The 22,294-nt window shown below is 40.8% G+C and overlaps 1 protein-coding gene across 5 annotated transcripts in view; it reads right to left on the reverse strand.

The window, feature by feature from the left end:
- Nucleotides 1-22,294, reverse strand: part of LOC106078913 (uncharacterized) — a 179,106-nt gene that overhangs the window by 109,626 nt on the left and 47,186 nt on the right. For all 5 annotated transcript variants that reach the window (XM_056039144.1, XM_056039146.1, XM_056039145.1 and 2 more), the window contains exons 7-10: nt 15,872-16,097; nt 15,547-15,737; nt 13,921-14,122; nt 13,721-13,823 (exon numbers count right to left, since the gene is read on the reverse strand). In XM_056039144.1, coding sequence (XP_055895119.1) covers nt 13,721-13,823; nt 13,921-14,122; nt 15,547-15,737; nt 15,872-16,097 — 722 coding nt within the window. The remainder of the gene's footprint in view (nt 1-13,720; nt 13,824-13,920; nt 14,123-15,546; nt 15,738-15,871; nt 16,098-22,294) is intronic.

Consider the following 22,294-nt stretch of genomic DNA (forward strand, 5'->3'; position numbering starts at 1 on the left):
TAGAATTATTTGGGTTTAGAACTTCTCAATCATGACTCTTATACAAAAAATTTCGTTTGAATTCTAACTTTCTTAAAATAATTATGATAAATTCATGTGAAATTACATAAACTATGTCTGGCAATGAGAGGGGCGGTAGAGTGAAAACGATTAATCCTCGCTCCTTTAATAATTTCTGCTAAAGATTGCACTTGGCATTAAAGAATAGGGGTGGGGCGACTCAACTAATTTTGTTCACAAACTATGATTCTCCATAAAAATAGGACCGCCCCCCCCCCACTCAGAGGGCTAGAGTGGGAGGGCAGTACATGCAATCACTCTCCCCCCAACTCCACCGAATCGGCCAAGATACCAGAAGGGGATTGACATAATATAAAATTTATATATTAATTGAATTAATTTTGTACACAAACTATGATTTCTCCATAAAAGTAGGACCGCCCCCCCCACTCAAAGGGTTTAGGCAGTAGAGGTATTCGCCCCCCTCCCCAATCGGCAAACAGGGAACGACATAATATAAAGATCGGTTAAAATATTAATAACAAGTTTTAACCATATATATATTTAATTGTTTCTGTTAGCAAGCTGTGATTTCTACAAATAAATTGGACCGCCCCCCTCACTCGAAAGTGTATGGGTGGGGGGGGGGGCGGCATTGATACCATCGCCCCCTCCCGACCCCACCAAATCGGCAAACATACTAGAGGGGGGGGCGAAATAATCTAAAAATAGGTTGAAATATAAATAATTAGTATATATTACTAACATAAGTAATAAATTCGTATACAAATTGTGTGAATTCTATACTAAAATTCGTCCGCCCCCCCTTCGGGGGGGGGGGGATCGGCCGAGTGGGGGGGGGGGGCGATCGCCCCTACCGCCCCCCCCCCCCCCTGGATCCGCCAGTGCTACCAGGGGGGTTCGAGTTTTAAAAAAAAATACCAGGGGGGTTTGAGTTTAAAACCCCTTACCAGGGGTTTTTGCAGTTAAATCCCCCTCTTCTATAAAACAAAAAAAAAAAATGCAAACGACAATCCCCAAATTCCAAGAGTACAGTTAAGGAAGATTTTGATTTTAAAACCCCCTCCAAAATTTACGATAAACCCCCTCTTCAATATAAAAAAAGCAAATTACACACTCAATATGAGCGTAGCCAAAGAAGTTTTGAGTTTACCCCTCCCCTCCCCTCTTCAGTAGGCTTTAAAGCTAAAAAATACCTCTTCAATATAAAAAAAAAACAAATTATGCACTCAAAATGTCATGAGCGTAGCTAAATGGGTTTTGACTCAGTTTTGAGCTTAAACCCCCCCCCTTCAGCAGGGTTTGAAGGTAAAAAAATACATCTTTAATAATAAAAACAAAGCAAATTATACACTCAAAATGTTATGAGTGTAGTCAAAGGGGTTTTGAGTTTAAACCCCCCGCCAGCGGGGTTTGAAGCTAAAAAATACATCTTCAGTGTAAGAAAAAAAGCAAATTACGCACTCAAAAAGCTATGAGCGTAGCCAAAGGGGTTTTGAGTTTAAATCTCCATTCAGAGGGGTTTGATGCTAAAAAATACCTCTTCAATATAAAAAAACAAACAAATTACACACTAAAATTATTTGAGCGTAGTCAATCCAATTGGGGGTTTTGAGTTTAAACTCCTCTCCAACACATGGCTTTTTTTTTTTAAGTTTAAAACCCCTCCAGATGGTTTTATATTTAAAATCCCTCCTACAAAGCGTTTTGAGTTGGAAAACCTCTATCTTCAATATTATTCTAAAGAAAACTATAGTGACTAAATTCTATTACCGTAGCTAAATGGGGTTTTGAATTATAAAAAAAAACTCTCCAGAGATTTTTTAGTTTAAAATCCCCAACAGATGATTTTGAGGATAAAACTGCCCTTTTCGATATAAAATCTAAAGCAAACTACAGTCACTTAATTCCAAGAGCGTATTCAAGAGAGGTTACACATTTCTACCAGTGGCGTGGCTCCATTAATAAAATGCAACGAATAGTCATCTGCAGAAATTGAAAAACACTAAATATGTCTCAACAAAGATGGCTAAGACAGATTTTAGGAGTCAGTTATAGAGATCGGGTGTAAATCAAGGAAATCCTATGCCGAACTTGGGAGTCGACCCTTTAGTAAGTTTGTGACAGAGCGTCGCATGAGGTTTGCGGGACATGTTCTCCGACAAAATGAAATACGCATAATAAGAGTTGCGATGACATCCTAGTACAACATGGCGCCACACTTTCATGGAGATCCTCAGAGCAGGTGGAAAGAGGCTTCAGACATTACCAGTGACAGATTTTTATGGAAACAGCTTGACAGCAAATGCGCTGAACCGCGCGGGAGGGTCTAAGTCAATAAGAATAGCACATTAGGTTTTTGAAATAAAACTTTTTAATGGCAGGAAAATGCACTGTAGATACCTTTTGTTAGCTTTCAATACCAGAAATAGTGCTAGGCGGCGAGGCTCCGCCCCGCGCTGGGGGAGCTCCTAGCGCTCTCTTTGTATCTCTTGTGTTGAGAGCTTTTGACGGTGTCTTTATATCTCTTTTCCCTTTGCAACTTCTTGTGTGACTTAAGAGGCCAATCCTTGATACACAGCTGCGATCGCAGGTTGGGCATATGTAATCACCTGGTGCCCTTGCATTTTCACCCTTCTTTCTGCTTCTGTTGTGTATGACATCTGAAATCCCTGACCCTTCCTTTATGCTCTCTCTCCATGTGGATCTATCCAGTGCCACCTCTTCCCAGCTGCTAGTGTCGATTTTGAAGAGCTTCATGTCGCGTTTGCATACGTCCGTATAACGTAAAAGTGGGCTACCAGCGGCTCTCCTGCCTTCTATTAGAGTTTGAGTTTTGAGTTTAGGCACATCGGCACAATTTAGGCCATTTCGTGCCCGTAATCCTACTATTAGATCGCCATACAGAATGTCCTGTGGAAGTCGACCTACTGGCATTCTACGAACGTGGCCAAGCCAGCCAAAGCGTCTGCTGCTGATAACAGAACGGATGTCCTGGCACCCTGCTCTTCGAAGCACTTCCTCATTGGTTATCTTATCTTGCCACCTTATTTTAAAGATCTGCCTTAGGTGGAAGACATTCAGCTTTTTTTTCCTACCATAAGTAGGTTGGCCATGTTTCCCTTCCGTACAGCAAGGTGCTCAACACACAGGTCCGGTAGACTAGGGCTTTCGTACTGTTAGTCAGCAATATGTTGTCCCAGACTATTTTCTGCAAACGTGAAATGGTGGCCATTGCCTTGGCTATCCTGTTGTTAATGTCTTTATCCAGTAGAGTGTTGTTTGATATGATGGAGCCAAGGTAACAAAAGTGATCAACAATTTCTAGTGGTTGGCCATTAATGCTTACTTAAGGTGCAGTGTTTGTGTTTTGGACAAGTATCTCAGTCTTGCTTTGATTGATGTTAAGTCGAACTTCTGGCAAGCTGCAGATAGTTTGTCAACCAGGGACTGTAGCTTAATATCAGAATCAGCCACAATAGCTGCATCACCAGCATACAGAAGCTCCCTAATGAGAAACTTACTGACCTTGGTTTTTGCCCGCAGCCTTGATACATTAAATAGTTTTCCAGAGGATCTTGTATGGAGAAACACACCTTCGTTTATGTCGTTGTACGCATAATGCAGTAGACAGGAAAAGAATATGCCAAACAGAGTAGGTGCGAGCATACATCCCTGCTTGACACCACTGCAAACCTCAAAAGGTGCTGATTGGGCTCCATTGAATTTGACAGTAGATTTAGTTTCTTCATGAAAGCACTCAATGAACTTCAGTAGTTTGGGAGGGCAACCTATTTTCCTTAGGAGTTTGAAAAGGCCACTTCTGCTGACCATGTCAAAGGCTTTAGTCAGATCAACAAAAACGATGTAAAGGGGTCTGTCTCTCTCTCTCTGAATTTCTCCTGCAGTAGTCGTAGAGAAGATATCATGTCTATAGTGGATCTACCACTCCTGAATCCACACTGAGACTCTGGGTAGACTCTAGAAGCTATTACTTGCAGCCTGGATAGTGCCACTCTAGCAAAGATGTTGCCCACTATACTGAGGAGAGAGATACCCCTATAATTGTTGCAGTCACTCCAATCCCCTTTGTTCTTGTATATTGTGACTATAGTTGTGTCACACATGTCCTGTGCGGCATGACCTGTTTCCCAACAGCGGCAGAGTTCAGGGAGCAGGAGTGATTCGTTGACTTTAACTACTTCCACTGGGATACCATCACTCCCTAGAGATTTTATATTTTTCATGCAGTTAATTGCTTTTTTGAGGTTACTAAGGCTCGGAAGTTTATCTTGGCATTCCAATACTGGAAGATCTGGTAGAGAAGCAAGGGCGACATCGTCTACTGTATTCTGTATGGCATGGACATCGAGGTAGTATTCTGTCCATCATTCTAGCTGCTTGGTTTGATCTGTAATTTTTTCTCCAAATTTGGATAGAAGGGGGGCAGGCTTATACAATGTTGGACCCAGGGCCGCTTTAATGCCATCAAACAGAGCTTTACTATTTCCTGAGTAGAGACTGTCTTGGATTCTGTTGCATGTATCCCTCCAAAAGTTGTTAGCATATTGTCTAGCCATTTGTTTTGCCTCTTTATTAGCATTTTCGAAAGCCTCCAAAGATTTTGGACTAGGCTTTGTCTTGTGAGCGAGGTGTGCAGATCGCTTTTTCTCGATGCAAGGTTCCATATGTGCTAGATTCGCCTCAAACCAGTCTGTATTTTTGTGTTTTTGAGGCCCAAAGGTGGTGATTGCCGAACTGTAGATTACATCTCTTAATTTCTCCCATCTGATATAGATGTCTTCTTCATCACTTAACGAGGGGATCGAACTGTTAAGAAGCTCGCCAAAGAGTGCAGACTTCTCTGGGTCACGTACATGTTTGACGTTAATTCGCCTAGTTCTAGGCTGAGTGGAAGTACAAGCCTTCTTGAGAAGTAGTTTGATCTTGCTTAGCACTAGTGAATGGTCTGAGTTGCAGTCCGCACTATGGTATGAGCGGGTGTGGATGACACTTTTCAGATCCATCTTTCGGGTGATGCAGAGGTCAAGTTGGTGCCACCTTTTTTAGCGTGGGTGCTGCCAAGAAACTTTGTGGTGTTCCTTGCCAGAGAAGAATGTATTTGTTAAACACAGTTCATGAGAGCTACAGAACAATGGCCTTTGGCCATTGTCGTTGATTTTGCTAACAGACCAATTTCCCTCACATCGTGTGTGGGGAAGGTTGCGGAGAGAATCATTAACCGACGGCTTACGTGGTACCTAGAGTCCCACAATTTAATTTGTCAGGAGCAGGGTGGTTTCAGACAGCGGCGTAGTGCAATGGACCAGGTTACAGTCTTTATGCAAGAGGTGGCAGCGAAGCAGGACGTTTTGGCGCCGCCGTTTTGGCGACGCCGTTTTGGCCCCGCCGTTTTGGCGCGAAGGTCGTTTTGGCGCCAGCCGTTTTGGCGACGGGACGTTTTGGCGCGATATACATTATGTACGTTTATTGTATTATTTCTTTTAAAAGAATTATTCATATCTATGTTTTGCATGAGTGTTTGTGTTAAGACATATTTTTCACGTATTAAATGTAAATGTGTGTTTGTGTTTCACATCATTTTATTTAATAAACATTTTGGTTGTGTATGTGTGTTTATTAAGAGGCACACTTTTATTTTCAAAAAGTTTTTTTAAGATATTACTTTAAAATTTAAAAAAAAAAATTAAAAAAAAATGAAACGATGATAGACTAAAAATTGATGCAATTATTTGTTTACATTAACATTGGTTTATTTAATGACTTTGGTATGTAGACTTTGGGCCGCTCTCGGAATTAAAGATTAAGGATTATAAATTCGCACCTAGGGATGTCAAGTGGAGTGCTAGAAACAGATTATCGTCTTACGCGTGAGAGAGGGGAGGGGTGGAGGAAAGAGTATATACAAGGAGTGAAATGTGAGCAGAAGAGAGGGGGCGGGATAGGTGTCACATGTAATGACCATTCCCAAGGAGATGATCGCCAGACGCATGACGCCAACGACCAGTGCTCGGTGCTGGTCTTGTCTTCATTTGTTTAACTCTACCTGCGTCAATGCGAGATGTGTCACCCAAATCACCCCTACCCAATTACTCAAAATATATCTTTTCAAAGTATCTTAGTGTCGTGAATTTGTTTCTATCTATTGTCGCCCAGAGTGTTTGTTTATATTGGTGGATTCACGTTAGAGTTTGTACTGACCACATTCCGAGTCTTGATCTTTACTATGTGTGGAGTTATTGTCGTCATTCAGCGTAATAGAGCGTTAGATGTTTTGTTATATTACAGTGTGAGACTTAGCTAATTCGTATATTACACTAATGTCAAATAAAAAACTAAATCTTTTGGAAAGAAATCCAAAAATGTCATCCAGTGCGATTAGCAGAACTCACATATAGCATGTCATAACCATTCAGGAATCTGACTTATTATAGGCCTATATTCATGAAATAAGCAAAACCTTTATAATTAAAAAAAAAACAATTCGCTGAACGGTGTTAGAATTCATACTATACATACAATATTATGGTAGAGTGAAATAAACATTATTATAAAAGTTACGTGCTTATTAAATTATCGTCAAATGATATCTCGCGCCAAAACGTCCCGTCGCCAAAACGGCTCGCGCCAAAACGTCCCGTCGCCAAAACGGCGGGGCCAAAACGGCGTCGCCAAAACGGCGGCGCCAAAACGTCACGTACCGAGGTGGCAGACGGTTTTCAGAGAGGCGGAAGGGAGAAGAAGGGTGAGTCGACACTCGCGGTCTTTCTAGATCTAAAACCCGCGGAAGGGTGAGTCGACACTCGCGGTCTTTCTAGATCTAAAACAGGCGTACGATAGAGTCTGGAGACAAAGCTTGCTACTTAAGTTGATGGACCTTGGGGTAAACTCCAATATGTACCGGTGGATCAAAAGCTTCCTAACGAACAGGTTAGTTCAAACACGTTATGGCGAGCAACTGTCAAATAAGAAGGTACTCGAGCAGGGGTTGCCTCAGGGCTCGTCACTCTCATGCACACTTTTTCTGGTATTCATCAACGATTTGACCAAACGCCTAGGGTGTCGCTCATTACTTTTTGCGGACGATTTGCTGATCTGGAAAACTGGGAGATCCGCAGCCGCTCTAGCTGCGGAGATCCAACGTGACCTAGTCACGATTTCCTGCTACACACGATTGTGGAATATGGAGGTTAATTGTGCGAAAACAGTCTGGACCCTTTTCACCCTTGGCAAAGATATCTACAAAGAAAAGATTTCTCTCTCAATCAATGGTACCGAATTAAAAATGGAAACCAAGCCGAAATACCTGGGAGTCACCCTGGACCCAAAAATGGGTTTGTCCGACCATGTGAGAACAGTGCGAGAGCAAGCGTCAGAGAGCCTTAAGGTAGTCAAGCGGTTAGCCACGACCAAGTGGGGGGCCAAAGCGAACGTGTTACGGGCCCTCTACATTGGAGCGGTAAGGTCGAGGATGGAGTACTCGTCTCTTGCACAGGTCTATGCCTCACAAACGTCTCTAGTGGGGCTGGACTCAGTGCAGAACCAAGCAATTAGACTATTAGACTCATTTGTGGTGCATTTCGTACGACGCCAACTGCGGCATGTGAGGTCATGACAAATCTCCCACCACTGACATTACGAAGGGAGCGAGCCGTTATGATCGCTTATGAAAAATTCAAACGGCTAGAAGAAGGCTGCCCAGTCAGGAGTCTGGTCGACAATTGGCAGGGCGGAAATCGGCTGAAACGGAACTCTTTCATGCACTCGATGCGGGAATTGTCCAAAGAAGTCGATTTACCCCAGAACAGAGCAGCTCTCGCTCTGCATGGGGCTTCTTCTCCGGCGAATGCTCCTGGAGTCCCAGAGGTGAGGAAATCGCTGATTGACCCAGAAGTTAACAAGAAATGCACAAAAACTGTCCTACGAAACACTGCCAGGAAAACTGTCGCCCAGTACCCAGCTGACTCCATTAAAGTGTACACTGATGGTTCCACGAGAGAGAACCTCGGACAAAAAACCTCTGGGTATGGTGTGGTGGTTCGATTCCCTGGCTCGACCGAGAACGATGAGATTCTAGGTGCGTGTTCTGGCAGGAGTAATTACGTAGCTGAAATGGTTGCAATTCAAAATGCAGTAGAGTACATTGAAGAACGACTTAACGAGAAAACAGCACAACCCAGTCCTATTGTGCTATTTACAGACTCTCTGTCGAGCCTACAAGCCATTGAAAGCCCTGCTGATACGCTCCCGGAACCACTGGCAAAAACACTGGCGTGCGTGGGACGCCTCCAAGAAAAACACAAAATTCGGACGAAATTCCAATACGTACCTGGACACGTGGATGTGGAAGGTAATGTGAAGGCTGACTTATTAGCCAAGCTCGGCACAAAACTGGACCCTGTGGACGAGCCACAGACTTTTGAGCAGGCGCGTGCGATAGTAGACGAATGGGCAAGAGATAAATGGTGCAAAAGCTGGGAGAACGGTAATACGGGAAGGGAAGTCTGGCAAAACTTAAAAGGGCCCTCAAAATCGGACGAATGGTGGCAGCTAAATAGGGAAGAACAGGTGACAATCGCTAGGTACAGAACGGGACACTGTCCAATTGGTGCCTATTTTGCTAAATTTAAACCAAACTTCGACTCACGCTGCAGGCATTGTCAGGACGACGTCGAAACAGTTAACCACATCCTTTACGAGTGCGCAACACTACACCCTAAACAAGGCCATTTGAGTGAAACAAAAGCTGGTTTGCATGAGGAGCTGGCTCTGTACGGAGACAGAGAAGCTTTGAGAAGAACTGCCGCTTTCCTTGTCCGTGTTATCAGAGAATAGAGTTCTCAACACGGTGCCCTAGTGCGATGAGACTTACACGGGACCCTATATAAGAGCGGAGGTGACGCAGTCAAGACGGTCGAGAAAAGGGGCTTAATACAGCAAGGTTCAGAAAGGAGGTTCACGACAAGAGTTCAGAACACGGTCGACTACAGCACAGTTCAGCGGTGTGGTTCTGTACGGAGCATTACGACGGTTCAGTGCGGAGTACTATCAAGTACAGTTGAGACGAACGGCGTCTTGATCTTGGTCTGTGATCGAGTCTGACACAACGAGCCTAGTGTGTGAAGTCAGTCCTGAACTGTTGAACCCAGTGCAAGCTTGGAACGAGACGGAGAGGCCAGTGCAAGAGTTTATACGGCGATACGGTGTTATCGGAGAGATATTTGTACAGTGTACGTGTTGCCAATTGTACAGTATTGGCTGTTATTTATTCAACTATTAAAGTGTTACGTTACTTTGGAGCCCTGAGTTGTCTAGTTCTTTAAGTTGGTGGTGTATGGTGCAGTTTGCAGAGAGCCTGGATAGTGAGATTCGTATATATATATCCCTGAAAAACTCATAACTCACCTACATATCACTGATTCTCCCACTTGCGGTGGACAAATATTTAGCCTGTTATTACTTAACTTGTGCCTAGAATAACTAATCCATTTCACTATCGAACCCGCAGTGGTTGAGTTTCCCAAAAAAGACTTTTTATTCGCATTTTCGACCCCATATGTTTTTGAAAGCCAACATATCAAAACGTACAAGATTATACTTCCTTTCGTTTTTAAGCACTATTTAAACTTTTTGTGTCTAAATTTCAATAGCACAATTGTCGTTTAACTTGCTTTTGCAGACAATGAATAAAAACAATATTCTTTTACAGTTTCTATTATTAGTTTGCAAACTATTTTTTTCAAGATGTCGCTGCACAGTGGCGACATGCAATTTGTGCTTTAAAGCTGAATTCTAACATCGTTGATGAATGTCTTTTCGGATGTTTATTAGTTGTTAGTTGTGTAGCCGAAGATTCTATCTTTCAAGGTGGGCTCCACAATGAGTTTATACATTACAACTTTAGTTTTCTAATAGAATAAAACAAGAAAATTGCGACCGAAGATGACGGCCGACCTAATCCTAGATCAATCTCTTATAGTCGAATCCAACTTCTCAGGTTTAACTCAGAGAGAAAGCCCCTTTCACCATGTTACGCACACATAATAGACTGTCCCCTAAACTTTGTTAGAAGGAAAAGGGGAAAGAAAGGAGATCTGCAGGCAAAGGCGAGAAGAAGGGATTTTCCCCACCATTAGCTATGATTGTTCAAGTTAAAGTTCTCTCAATAAGAAACAAAGTAGATGGAATAAGTGCCCATATACGCTACGACCACGTTTTTTAGGGAAAGATGTTTAATGACTTTCACTGAGACATGATTAGAGGAGGATGACAACGACGATCTTTAAAAGGTTTCTCTAGCGTTAGACCTGACCGAAGTCAAAGAAAAAGAAAAGCGAAGGGCTGTGTGTGTACATCAACATCAAGTACTGCAACAGCTACTCAATTAACAAAGAATGTGCTGTCCTGATCTAGAACTACTGGCGCTCTCATTGAGACCTTTTTATTTGCCACGAGCCTTGGTGTTATTTACATTGGCTCAAAGCAAAATCAAAAACAAAATTAGCAGTAATCAGGGACCTGCTATTTGCTGACAACTGTGCCCTTAATGCCTGCCCTAAAAATGATCAGCAGAGCATAGTCAGTGACTTTTCAAGAGCATGTTCAGACACTATAAAACACAAAAAACTAAAGTCTTATATCTGCTTGCTCCAGGAAAAGTCTACTTGGATCCTAGCATCAATATAAATGGACATGATATAAATGCAGTGGACAGATTCACCTATCTTGGCAGCAAACTCTCCAGAAACGGAAAGATCGTTAATGAAATCGACCTACGTTTCGCCAAGGCTATGGCAGACTTTCTAAAAATGTCTGGACGAGATATCACCACAAACACAAAGCTAGGGGTCATCCTTCCTACATTGCTCTATGCTTCAAAAACGTGGACAGTGTTTAGAAAACATGCCAAAAAACTCAACCACTTCCATATGACCTGTCTCAGAAGAATACTAAACGTTAAATGGCAAAAAAAAACAGATACTGAAGTCCTTCAAAGAGAGGGGCTTGCAAAGCATCCACACAATCCTGATGCAGTCCCAGCTGCGATGGGCAGGACACATCTGCAGAATGGAAGACCGCCGCATCCCTAAAGGACTCCTATATGGCCAATTAAGGAAAGGAAAGTGTTCACGAGGTGAACAAAGAAAACGATTTAGGGACACCCTCAAAGCTTCTCTGAAAACATCCAGCATCGACCTGGGAGACAGAAGCACATGACAGAGCATCATGTCGTCGCGCTGTGAAAATGTGTGCACATATCGCTGAAAAAAAGAGAACAGCGCTGGCAGAAGAAAAGCGCGAGAGAAAAAAACCAAGGCCCACGACACTAGCTCCAGCTGGAATAACCTACCCAGTGTGCAGCCTAATATTCTGGGCTCACATAGGTCTCACCAGCCACATGATGAGACACAAACCCCCAATGCAAAGCCCTCAGCCCACTGGATGACAAAAGTGATCATTATTGAACCACGATGGACGAACTATGTAAAGTACAGTTATTTCATTTCAATTTATTCAACATGATTATGTGTCTAGATTAGTGCTGGAATTCTTAATCTGCCATGGATAAATTACGCAGACCGAAAGAGTTGGACATTGATCCAAATACTCCTATGGTTTCAGAAAAAAATGCATTCACTGGTATGACATATTTCAGGATTTTCTGTCGTCCATCAAGGATATTAACGAAGTTATTAAACTAAAGTTGTTGAAAACAAAAGTATCTGCTACGGTTTATATGCTCATCAGTGGTGTATCATCCTATTCAATGGTCACAGACACACTCAAGGCTACTTATATTAAGGTAAAGAATTACGTTTTTGCAAGACATTTGGTTGCTACATGTAAACAGCAGCTGTTCCAAACGGTCAAGTCCTTTATGCTAAAGTTGCGATGCCTAGTCCGGTACTGTGACTTTGAAGAATTAACTGTATTAGAGACGCCTTTATAACTGATCTAGCATCCAACACTATTAGACATCGGTCACTGGAAAAGACATCTATTACTCTACAAAGCACTTATGAAGAGGCAACGATCGTCCTCGTGCTGAAAGGCTCACGAAGTGTGAATCGCAACTCAAACTTGGGTGGGTTGTACAGATCTACGCATGTGAATCGCTGAGCAAATTTGTACACCTCAACTGTTAACGTATCTGTCTGACCGGGTCCCTGCACTGGATTCCACACTTCTGGCCGTTAACGTATTTCGAACAAACGTCAATAGCACCTGGCCCCTCGTGCAGAAAAACCCCACGTCCGAGCGTTGGGTTCCTTGACACATAAGGACATCGGTCTCGTATCGATCTGTAATTGTATGGACCTCTATCCGTTTCAGCGTGAACTACCGATTCAGATTAAGGTGGACTACCAGAAGCTGTTTGTTACTGTCGATACCGGGTGGGGGTGCACCACTACCCCTTTTAGCCTTGCCTCCTGGTGCGGTCACCTTTCGTTCGTGCATGAGGCCGTCGCAGCACTCCGTAGAAATGGCCTGAGCATGGGCGTTGTGCCCAGGGGATGCTGGCCACCTGTATCATATCCTGGCGTCATACCGGTAGCGGGAATCGTTCTCTTACTAAAAGATTGGGATCCGATGGTAGCACACTTTGCAAACTGGTTGCATGTTTATGGAGGAAAGCGCGGCGTCATGGATCTGAGCTCGACAGTACATGGTATTTATTTCTCTTTAAATGCGTCCAGTGTCAAGGGAAGATAGAAGGGGGAGATAACTCTCAGCCAACGTGATAAAGATGGAGTGATTAGATTGAGCGAAATTGTGGGGCTGGGGGAATTGGTATGATTTGGTGTTACTGTAACGTGCAAAATGGGAGAGTAAGGCAATATGAACATCATAAATAAAAATAAACTTCATAGAATCCCGTTCGCAATACAAAAAACAAAAAAAAAACAACAACATTTAAGCAGCTGTTTGAGACACATTCATAAAAAAGCTAAAAAGATTATAGAAATAAAAAATCATCCTTTGGGTTAGGATTTTGTGATTTTACCATCACAAAAGAGATACAAAACACCAATAGCAAAGACAAATAGACACAAAAACTGTATGTTTCCCTGACAATCAAATCATTAAATAAAGACTGATAAAAACTTTTCGCATGTAAATTATGAGTGATTCTGGAGTGAATATATATTTTGGTTTTCTATAGTTATAATGTTTGTTTGGTGTAATGCATACATTGTAAGACAAATTTAATTATGGATAATAAAAATTATTATTATTATTAAATTAAATATAATAGAATTCAAGCTATGTTTAACTTGAGTGATACTATAAGCGAACTTTTTTTTTCTTCTTACAAGATTACTTGCTTAGTATACAAACATGGATTTATAACTACAGCGAAAATAATGAATTGTTGTCTCTTATAAATACATTCACCAGTTTAGGAAAACGCTGTAGTAAAGAAAAGTAAGTATCAAGTTGCTCTTTTGGCATGATCGCTTACCTTCTAATGATTTCATCAGTTGACAACATCTACCTTACGGCAGTATTATTGATTGCTCTCCAAAGTTTATAATTTTTTAAATGTTAGATAAACTTAATAGTTTTCATTTTGAAAACTCATTTGTATAACAATTGTTTAAATAAATAAATAAAGCTCTTATTTCTAGATGTAGAACGTATAATACTGTGTGAATTTTTTCTATTATTTCCTTACTGATTGTAAGCAGTTTGGTCCTTAAGACTGGCAATAATTTCATCCACTGTTCTTTCAGCTCTTTTTATTTCCACAGTGTCAACAACATTGGAGAACGTTTTCTCTGTTGGAAAGAGAAGACTTTTTTGGTCAAAACAATTGCTTGTATTTATATTTTAAAAATTAATCGTTTGCTAGCATTTAAAAAAAAAGTGAAATACCTTTTTGGTTTTGACTACTTATTTTTGTATTCTCTTTTACTGGGTTTCTTTTAGTATTATTTCCTTTATCCATTTGATTCTTTTCTAGAAGGCCTTCTTCTTTATTTGATATATATCTGTTGGCATTTTTTATATATAATGGTTCAGAAGTGGCTAACGAGATTAATTTTGCTTCCTCGAGAAGTTCTTTCACAGATTTTACCTAGGTGAAATATTTTAAAATAGTTAAAACATCATTGAAAAATACATACAAATAGTAATTTAAAATATTTGTATTCATCATCATTCCTTTGGGTTCCTCATGGAACATAGGGCCTCGACAAAAACACGCCACTCTCCACGGTCTCTTGCTAGTTTTTTTTATGGCTTCCCAGCTCTTCCCGGTCCTCTCGGCTTCCTCTAGTACACTGCGTCGCCATGTTCTTTTTGGTCTTCCTCTACGCCTTGTTCCCTGGGGGTTCCACTCTAAGGCCTGTCTAGCTCTGTTGCTGTTATCTTTTCTAAGGGTGCGACCAATCCCATCTCCACTTCCTCTCTAAGATCTGCACTTCTATATTTTTCTGTCCACTCATCTCCCACAGTTTGGTGTTTTCTACTTTGTCGTACCAGTGTATTTTTATGATATTTCTCAGGCATCTGTTAAAGAAGGTCTGTACTTTTTTTGTTGTCGCTTTAGTTGTTTTTCATGTTTCAGAACCATACAGTAGGACAGCCTTGACATTAGAGTTAAAGATTTTTAGTTTAGTCTTGTCTGAGTTGTGAAATTTCCAGGTTGGTTTTAGCTGTGTAAATGTCTGACGTGCTAGATTTATACGACGTTTAATGTCTTCATCTGTTCCACCTGGTACACTGACTACACTCCCAAGGTATATATAATTTTCTACTTGGTCTATGGTTTGAGAATCCAGTTCTATGTCTCCAATTTGTTTGTTGTTTACTTTAAGTACTTTTGTTGTTTTTTTTTTGTGGTTTATTTTGAGGCCTACTCTTTTTCCTACTTCGCTTAAAGCTATGACCTTGTCTTGCATATCCTGTAGTTTGTGTGATAATAAGGCTATGTCATCAGCGAATTCCAGCTTTTGAGTGAGAGTCCATTGAATTCCTTTCCCTGAGTTAGAGAAGGCTTCTTTTGTGACCCAATCCAATACTAAAAGGAACAGGAGTGGTGAAAGAAGACATCCCTGTTTAACTCCTGTTGTGACTGGAAATTCCTCTGAAAGCTTGCCACAATGGGTTACTTGGTAGGTGAAACCATCATAAAGGTTTTTGATTATGGTTATTATTTTATTTGGGATCCCGTAATGTCTCATTACAGTCCAGATAGATTCTCTATCGATAGGCTTTTTCAAAGTCGACAAATGTTGCATAGAGAGGAGTTTGCCATTCGACACATTGTTCTATAATTATTCTGAGTGTTACTATTTGGTCAGCACAAGATCTCCCTTTTATGAATCCGGCATGGTGTTCGTCGCATGCTCCGTTTATTCTGTTTAGTAGGACTCTGCTGAAAATCATGCTTGGCACTGACAACAAAGTGATGCCTCCCCATTTCTCACAATGTGACTCACAAAATATTTGTATTAACACAAATTTAAAGAATCTAAATTGTAAAACAATGACTATTACTGTATTGCCGCTGGTCAGCTCATCTCGTTCTGTTTCTTTCTCTAGTCCTATGTAGGTTTCTATGCTTTCACCAGCAAATAAAACTTCTGGTGTCTCATTATTAGTAGTGTAAGTCGTGTCGTCTGATAAATTCAGCTCAGTACTCGAAAATGAAGATTGACAACTTGCTGCCATATTTGGACTTTTTGTCTCTGGAAATTTCAATATAAAATTTATATCAAAATAGGCTAAACATTTTTAAAACTATCAGAGCAAATAAAAAATGCTAGCATATATTTAATATATTTGATAAAAAATTAAATATTACTCATATGCTCAAACTTACTTGGTCTTTTGGACTTTTTTCTTTGATGTAAATAGGAAATTTTGATAGGTTTCATTCTTTCACATAATTTTAAAACAGTTGTTCCCATTCCTGGAAGTATTGCAGGTTTTCTAGGAGCACTTTGTGTATCACTTTTGGTTTTTGTCTCATTTATTTCTCCCAAAGAATTATCAGCAAAGACAAATGAAGATGCTGGAGTATTGTACAACTTGGGTGCTGCCCTAGCCTGCTCATTTTTTTTTCCAAACAATAATTTTTTTTCATTAGTATGTATCTATGAGAATACCCTATGGTTCATAAACTGCCCGCTGCCATACCCCGTCGTCTTGTAGGAGGTTTGGGCTAGGGTGTAGATTATCTTAAACTATGAAGGAAAATACGAAACATTTTTTAAAAAAATTTGGCGCGAATTGGAGTTTGAGTTTTTGGCACATCGGCACAATTTAAGACATGTCGTGTCCGTAATCTAATAATAATAAAAATGATAATAATAATAAGGCTAGTCTTCAAGACCGAAGATTAAAGAGGAATGCAGTATTTCCCGTGGCTGCGCAGTCCCAGCTGTGAACTTCATATTTTGCAACATCCATTGTCAGCAAGTGGTCGATTTAGATTTTCTTTTCGCCGTCTGCGTTTGTGCTCGGCAGCAGATTTTCTTTTGGTCTCAAATGTGTATCCTGCGGCCTTCGTGAGTGACCTCCAGCTGTCTCGTTCTGAGGCCGCGTGCAACCAGGTGCTCTCTTCTATGTCAGCCAAGGAAAGTTGACGCCTAAGCTGGTCTTTGAAGCGTTTCCGTGGGGTGCCACTGTTACGTCGACCATCTTTTAGCTCACCAAAAAAGTCTGCCTTTGGCATACGTTCGTCTCCCATACGGGAAACGTGCCCTACCCAGCGTAACTGTCGGACCAAAAGAAGACCCTCTATACTGTCCATACCGGCGCTCGCAAGGACATCGCTGTTTGTAGCGCGGTCTCGCCACCGGTATGTCCATGATGGAGCGCAAGCATCTTTGGTGGAAGCGCTCAAGAAATCTTATATGTTTCCTGTATAGTGTCCATGTCTCAGAGCCATACAGAAGGGTTGAGAGAACCACCGCCTGGTAGACACTGATTTTTGTAGTCAGGTGGAGCGATCTGTTCCGCCAAACTCTCGCCTGAAGGCGTCCAAAAGCGCTACTGGCCATGGCCAGACGGTTATCAACTTCCCTTGAAAGTGAGGCGTCATTTGAGACTATACTACCTAGATATGTGAAGTGGTCTACTACATTAAGGGGCTGTCCGTTTACGGTGATCCTTGGGGCTGAGTATGTTTTATTGGGCGACTTTTGGAACATGACTTCTGTTTTCCCGAGGTTTATAGATAGATATGAAAGGGACTGAACAGAAAAAAACAAGAACGACATTGATCTTTTAGAGAGAATAAAAATTATGTTATTGAAGAACGCCTTGACGATTCTTTCAAAAATAAGGCTTGTCTCCCAGTCTGAAGGAGTGCAATATTTCATGTGGCTACGCAATCACAACTACGCTCTACATATTTTTTTCATTCTTCGCAGACAACCGTTGTCCACTGGTGGTTGATTAAAGGTTTTCTATTCGCCGACTTTGTCTGTCCTAGGCAAAGGATTTTATTATTATTATTATTTTTGGTCTTTGTAATACGTTTCCAGCTGTCACGTTCGTAAGATGCCCGCTGCCAAGTAATGTCTTCTATGTACGTTAAAAACAAATTAGCGCCTGAGCGTTTCCGGGAGGGCATCTCTGTTACGCTGACCACCTTTCAGCTCACAAAAAAATATTGCCTTTGGCATACGGTCGTCCCATATAAGGGATACAACACCTCTCTAGTATAGCGGTCGAGCTATAATCAGTCTCTCAATACTGTCCATATCGGCATTCGCAAAAACATCGCTATTTGTAATACGGTCTTGCCATCGTATGTTCATGTTGGAAGGCAGACATTTTTGGTGAAAACGATCAAGAAGTCTTAGTTGCTTTCTGTATAGTCCCATGTCTCAGATTCATATAGACACTACTTGGTAGACGATGGGTGTAGCTAGGAGGGGGGGGGTCTTGGGGTTCAACCCCCCTCCCGAAATGAAATCTTCCCACCGGCAGGAAGGGGGTGGAATTTTGTGACTGATTTTTTGCTTTGATTTTGTTTTGTTTTTTAAACCCCCTCTCCAGAGGGCTTTAAGTTGAAACCCTATCCAGAGGGTTTCGAGTTTAAAACCCCCTCCAGTGGGGTTTGAAGCTAAAAACCACCTCTTCAATATAATCCATCCATCCATCCCAGTGGCGCTACAGCCCATGGAGGGCTCTGGCCTGCTTTAACACATCCTTCCATTCAGATCTCTACTGGGCCTTTCGTCTCCACGCCCTAGCCCCAAGCTGCTTCAGATCTGCTTCCACGTCATCTATCCATCGCATTCGGGGTCTGCCTTTGGGTCGCCTGCCTTTTGGTTTTTGCCTGTATACGATTTTCGCCCCTCTGTTATCTGACATTCTTTCAAGGTGACCTGCCCAACGTAGTCTGTTCTTTTTTATTTCGTTCACTATTGGTGGGTCTTCATATAATTGATATAACTCATGGTTAGTGCATGTCCTCCACCTGTTTTCATCCTGTATGGCACCATAGATTTTCCTAAGAATTTTTCTTTCCCAAGTGTTAAGTAAATTTTCAGATGTCTTTGTTAGTGTCCAGGTCTCACTTCCATACATTGCTGCTGGTCTTATTATGGTTTTGTATATTATTTTCTTGGTTTTCCTTGAAATCGTTTTGCTCTTAAGTAAATGGTGGGTGCTATAAAATGCCCTGTTGCCTGCTGCTATTCTTTCCTTTATTTCTGTTAGTAGGTCATTTTTGAAATTAATAGTACTTCCTAGATATTTGAAAGTTTGGACGTTTTCAAATTCGTGGTCTTTGATTTTGATATTTTGTCCCTCTGTTTGATTGTCTCTTGTCATTGTGATGTACTTGGTTTTACTGTCATTGACCTCAAGTCCTGCTGGTCGAGATGCTTCTTCCAGTTGTATGAAGGCTCTAGCGATGTCAGAGGTTTCTTTACCCAATAAGGCAATGTCATCGGCATAAGCAAGGTATTGTAGAGGTTGGCTGTATATCGTCCCTGTTGGTTGTGGACCCATGTTTTCTCCCCTGAAGTAGTTAGTAATAGTTCCCCTTGTGTTTATGTGTATATTTCTTATAACTCTCTCCAGTGTTAAATTGAAAACCATGCAGGAAAGTGCGTCTCCTTGTCTTAATCCTCGTTTAATCCTAAATTCCCGTGAGTGTTCTCCTTGTATTATGACTTTGCTTTTTGAGTTGTTTAATGTCATATGTATAAGTCTTGTCAGCTTGTTGGTTATTCCAAAATCCTGTAGAGTGTCATATAGGTATTTCCTTGTGATACTGTCATAAGCCATTTTCAATATATTCTTCAATATAAACAAAAAGCAAATTACTCACTCAATATTCTATGAGAGTAGCCAAAGAGGGTTTTGAGTTTAAACCCCCGCCCCCTCCAGAGGGCTTTAAGTTTCAAACCCCTCCAGATGGTTCTGAGTTTAAAATCCCCCTACAGATAGTTTTGAGATTGAAAACCCCCACTTCAGTATTATTCTAAATCAAACTAATTCTATGAGCGTAGCTAAGGGGGGTTTGAGTTTGTTTAAAAAATAATTCCAGGTCGCTGGGCTTCATTCATAAAGTGCAGTGAATAGCATGGAAGTCTACTGCCAAAATTGAGAAAAGACTAAATATCGCTAAACAAAGATGGCTAAGACGGATTTCAAGAATCAGCTTTAGAGATCGGGTCTCAATCAAGGAAATTCTATGCCGAACTAGGAGTCGACCACTTAGTGAGGTTGTAAATGAGCGTCGCATGAGGTTTGCGGGACATGTTCTCTGACAAAAGAAAATAATACGGAGGCCATTACGAGGAAAGCGGAAACATGGAAATCATAGTATAACTTGGCGCCACACTTTCATGAAGGACCTCAGAGCAGTGAAAACCAGATGGGAAGAGCCTTCAGACATTGCCACAGACAGATTTTTGTGGATACAGAACGGCGCAGGGTGATCTAAGTCCTAAGTTAAAAGAATAGCAGATTAGGTTTTTGAACAAAAAAATTAATAGCAGGATATTGTTGATACGTCGGAATATGCATTATTTGTTTTAAATACCTGAAATAGTGCCTGGATCACAGCGCTCTTCCCAGACCCCTTTGCTGGCAAGGACTGGGTGTTTACAGTTTTTTTCCACTCACACACACACATCTATACTATAAAGCAGAAAGTAAGGCGTATGTATGGATGTATGTCCCGCATAGAAATCACAACTGTTTGACCAATCTTGGTAAAACTTGGCAGAAATGTTCCTAGGGTACTAACTTAGACCGTAGTGTATGTATTGTAGCCCTAAAATAAACTTAAGACCCTAAAAATAAAAAGTTGAACAATTCTATAAAAGTATTATAATTTCATCGATCTAGGCCATGTTAACCGTGTATAAATCGAAAGGATCTAGATCTAATTTGTAAAATTGTCAACTAGTCGACCGGCGGCGTAGCATATGCCGCTATTTTGTAGGGCCGGCTTTAGGTGACCGCAGTGGGCCTCGCACTTATGCGACCGCTGTGGGCCCCGCACTTTCATAGGACCCGCGCTAATTCTAGGTGTATAAATTATTAAATTTAACCATTGTATAACTTATAACAGATTTCCCGCGGCCTCCTGTCGATTTACCAGGAGCTCGTGGAAATCTCCTGAAATTGCAAAATATACGGAAAAGTACTGGAAATCACCGGAAATTATTAAAATGTTTAGAATCTCCTGAAATATATAGACAAAAATTGTCATTTTGGGAAAATGCCAATCCTACACGCGATAAAAGAAAACGGCATTATCCCGTAATTTTGGAATCTGGTGAAAGAAGCTTCTCGCGTCTCAAACTAATGAAGAATTACTTTAGTTCAACAATTCTCGTAGATAGACTGAAACAATTAATAATTCTTGCTATTGAGCGTGATCTATGCAGGAAATAAAAGCTCGTGTAGAAATTCTGTGCGTAGTAAAGATTGAATAAAATGCAAAGACAAATATATTTTCTAATACAAACTCTTATTTTTCACTTATTATCCGTATCCCTACCCAAACTTGGCCCCACGAAATCCGTTTCGCATTGGGCCCACAATGGTTAAGTTATGTCCGGCTATTTACTTTAAAATAAACGGAAATATATAGACAAAAATTGCCATTTTGGGGTGTCATTCAATATGGAAAACGCAAAGCCTACGCGCGATAAATAAAAACGGCATTATGCATTAGCCGTAATTGTGTAATCTGATGAAAAAAGCTTCTCGCGCCTCAAACTAATGAAGAATTACTTGAGGTCAACATATCTCAAAGATATATTGAATTATCTGGTAATTCTTGCTATTGAGCGTGATCTATGTAGGAAACAAAATTATTATGATATACTGTATGACTTTGCTACACGCAAGGCTCGGAAAGTAATTCTGTACGTAGTAAAGAATGAATAAAATGCATAGACGAATTTATTTTCTAACACAAACTCTTAAATTTCACTTATTATCCGCTTCCCTACCCAAACTTGACCCCGCGAAATCCGTTTCGCATTGGGCCAAACAATTGTTAACAATTGTTAAGTCCGGCGCTGCTATTTAGTGTTTGTAAAATGTTTGCTTGTAAAATGTTTTACATGTTTCGGATGTTCCTTCAGATTTAACGATAGTTTACTTCCTAGTCTAAAACCTCCCATATGACGAAGGGGGATGGGAGCGGGCAGCGTTTGACAGTCCAGCGCGCAGCCATCCGTAGCGAGCTGTGAAAACGTGTTCTGCCCCCCCCCCTCCTCTCTTGTATTTTTCGTGGGATGACTATCCGCAGAGTGATCTTTCCATGCTTCCCGTTCAAACTCCTGAGGGAATTTGAGAATTATATATATAGATTGATATCATTATTTAATAAAATTAACCTTCAAATTTGTGTTTAAAATTTTTTTTTACATAAATTCGTTCCTTATATCTGCGAATTTAGAATTCCTGACGTACATTCTTTCATTAGACAATACAGAAATGTTACACAATTCTCTATTCCTAGGTCTAAAACTCTAATTAGACTCTAAGATGATAGAATTTCTCTTCGCAAAGATAGTTTAAACTATAACACATGAACATACTAATTATAGTCCATTCATTTCATATTTTAATCAAATTAACATTCAAATTTGTTTTTCTAAAGCATTTTTCATACATTCCTTCGCTGCGAAGCCGTGTTGAGATACATTTTAATAATTTCATTCATCAATCGCGTACATCTAATAAAAAAAGGTCACGCATGAGCAGAGCGAAGCCTTCAGGCACGCACAGAACGAACTCTATCCAAGCCAATATTTAACTC

This window comes from Biomphalaria glabrata, chromosome 8, assembly GCF_947242115.1.
Source record: "Biomphalaria glabrata chromosome 8, xgBioGlab47.1, whole genome shotgun sequence".
NCBI classification, from domain to species: domain Eukaryota; kingdom Metazoa; phylum Mollusca; class Gastropoda; family Planorbidae; genus Biomphalaria; species Biomphalaria glabrata.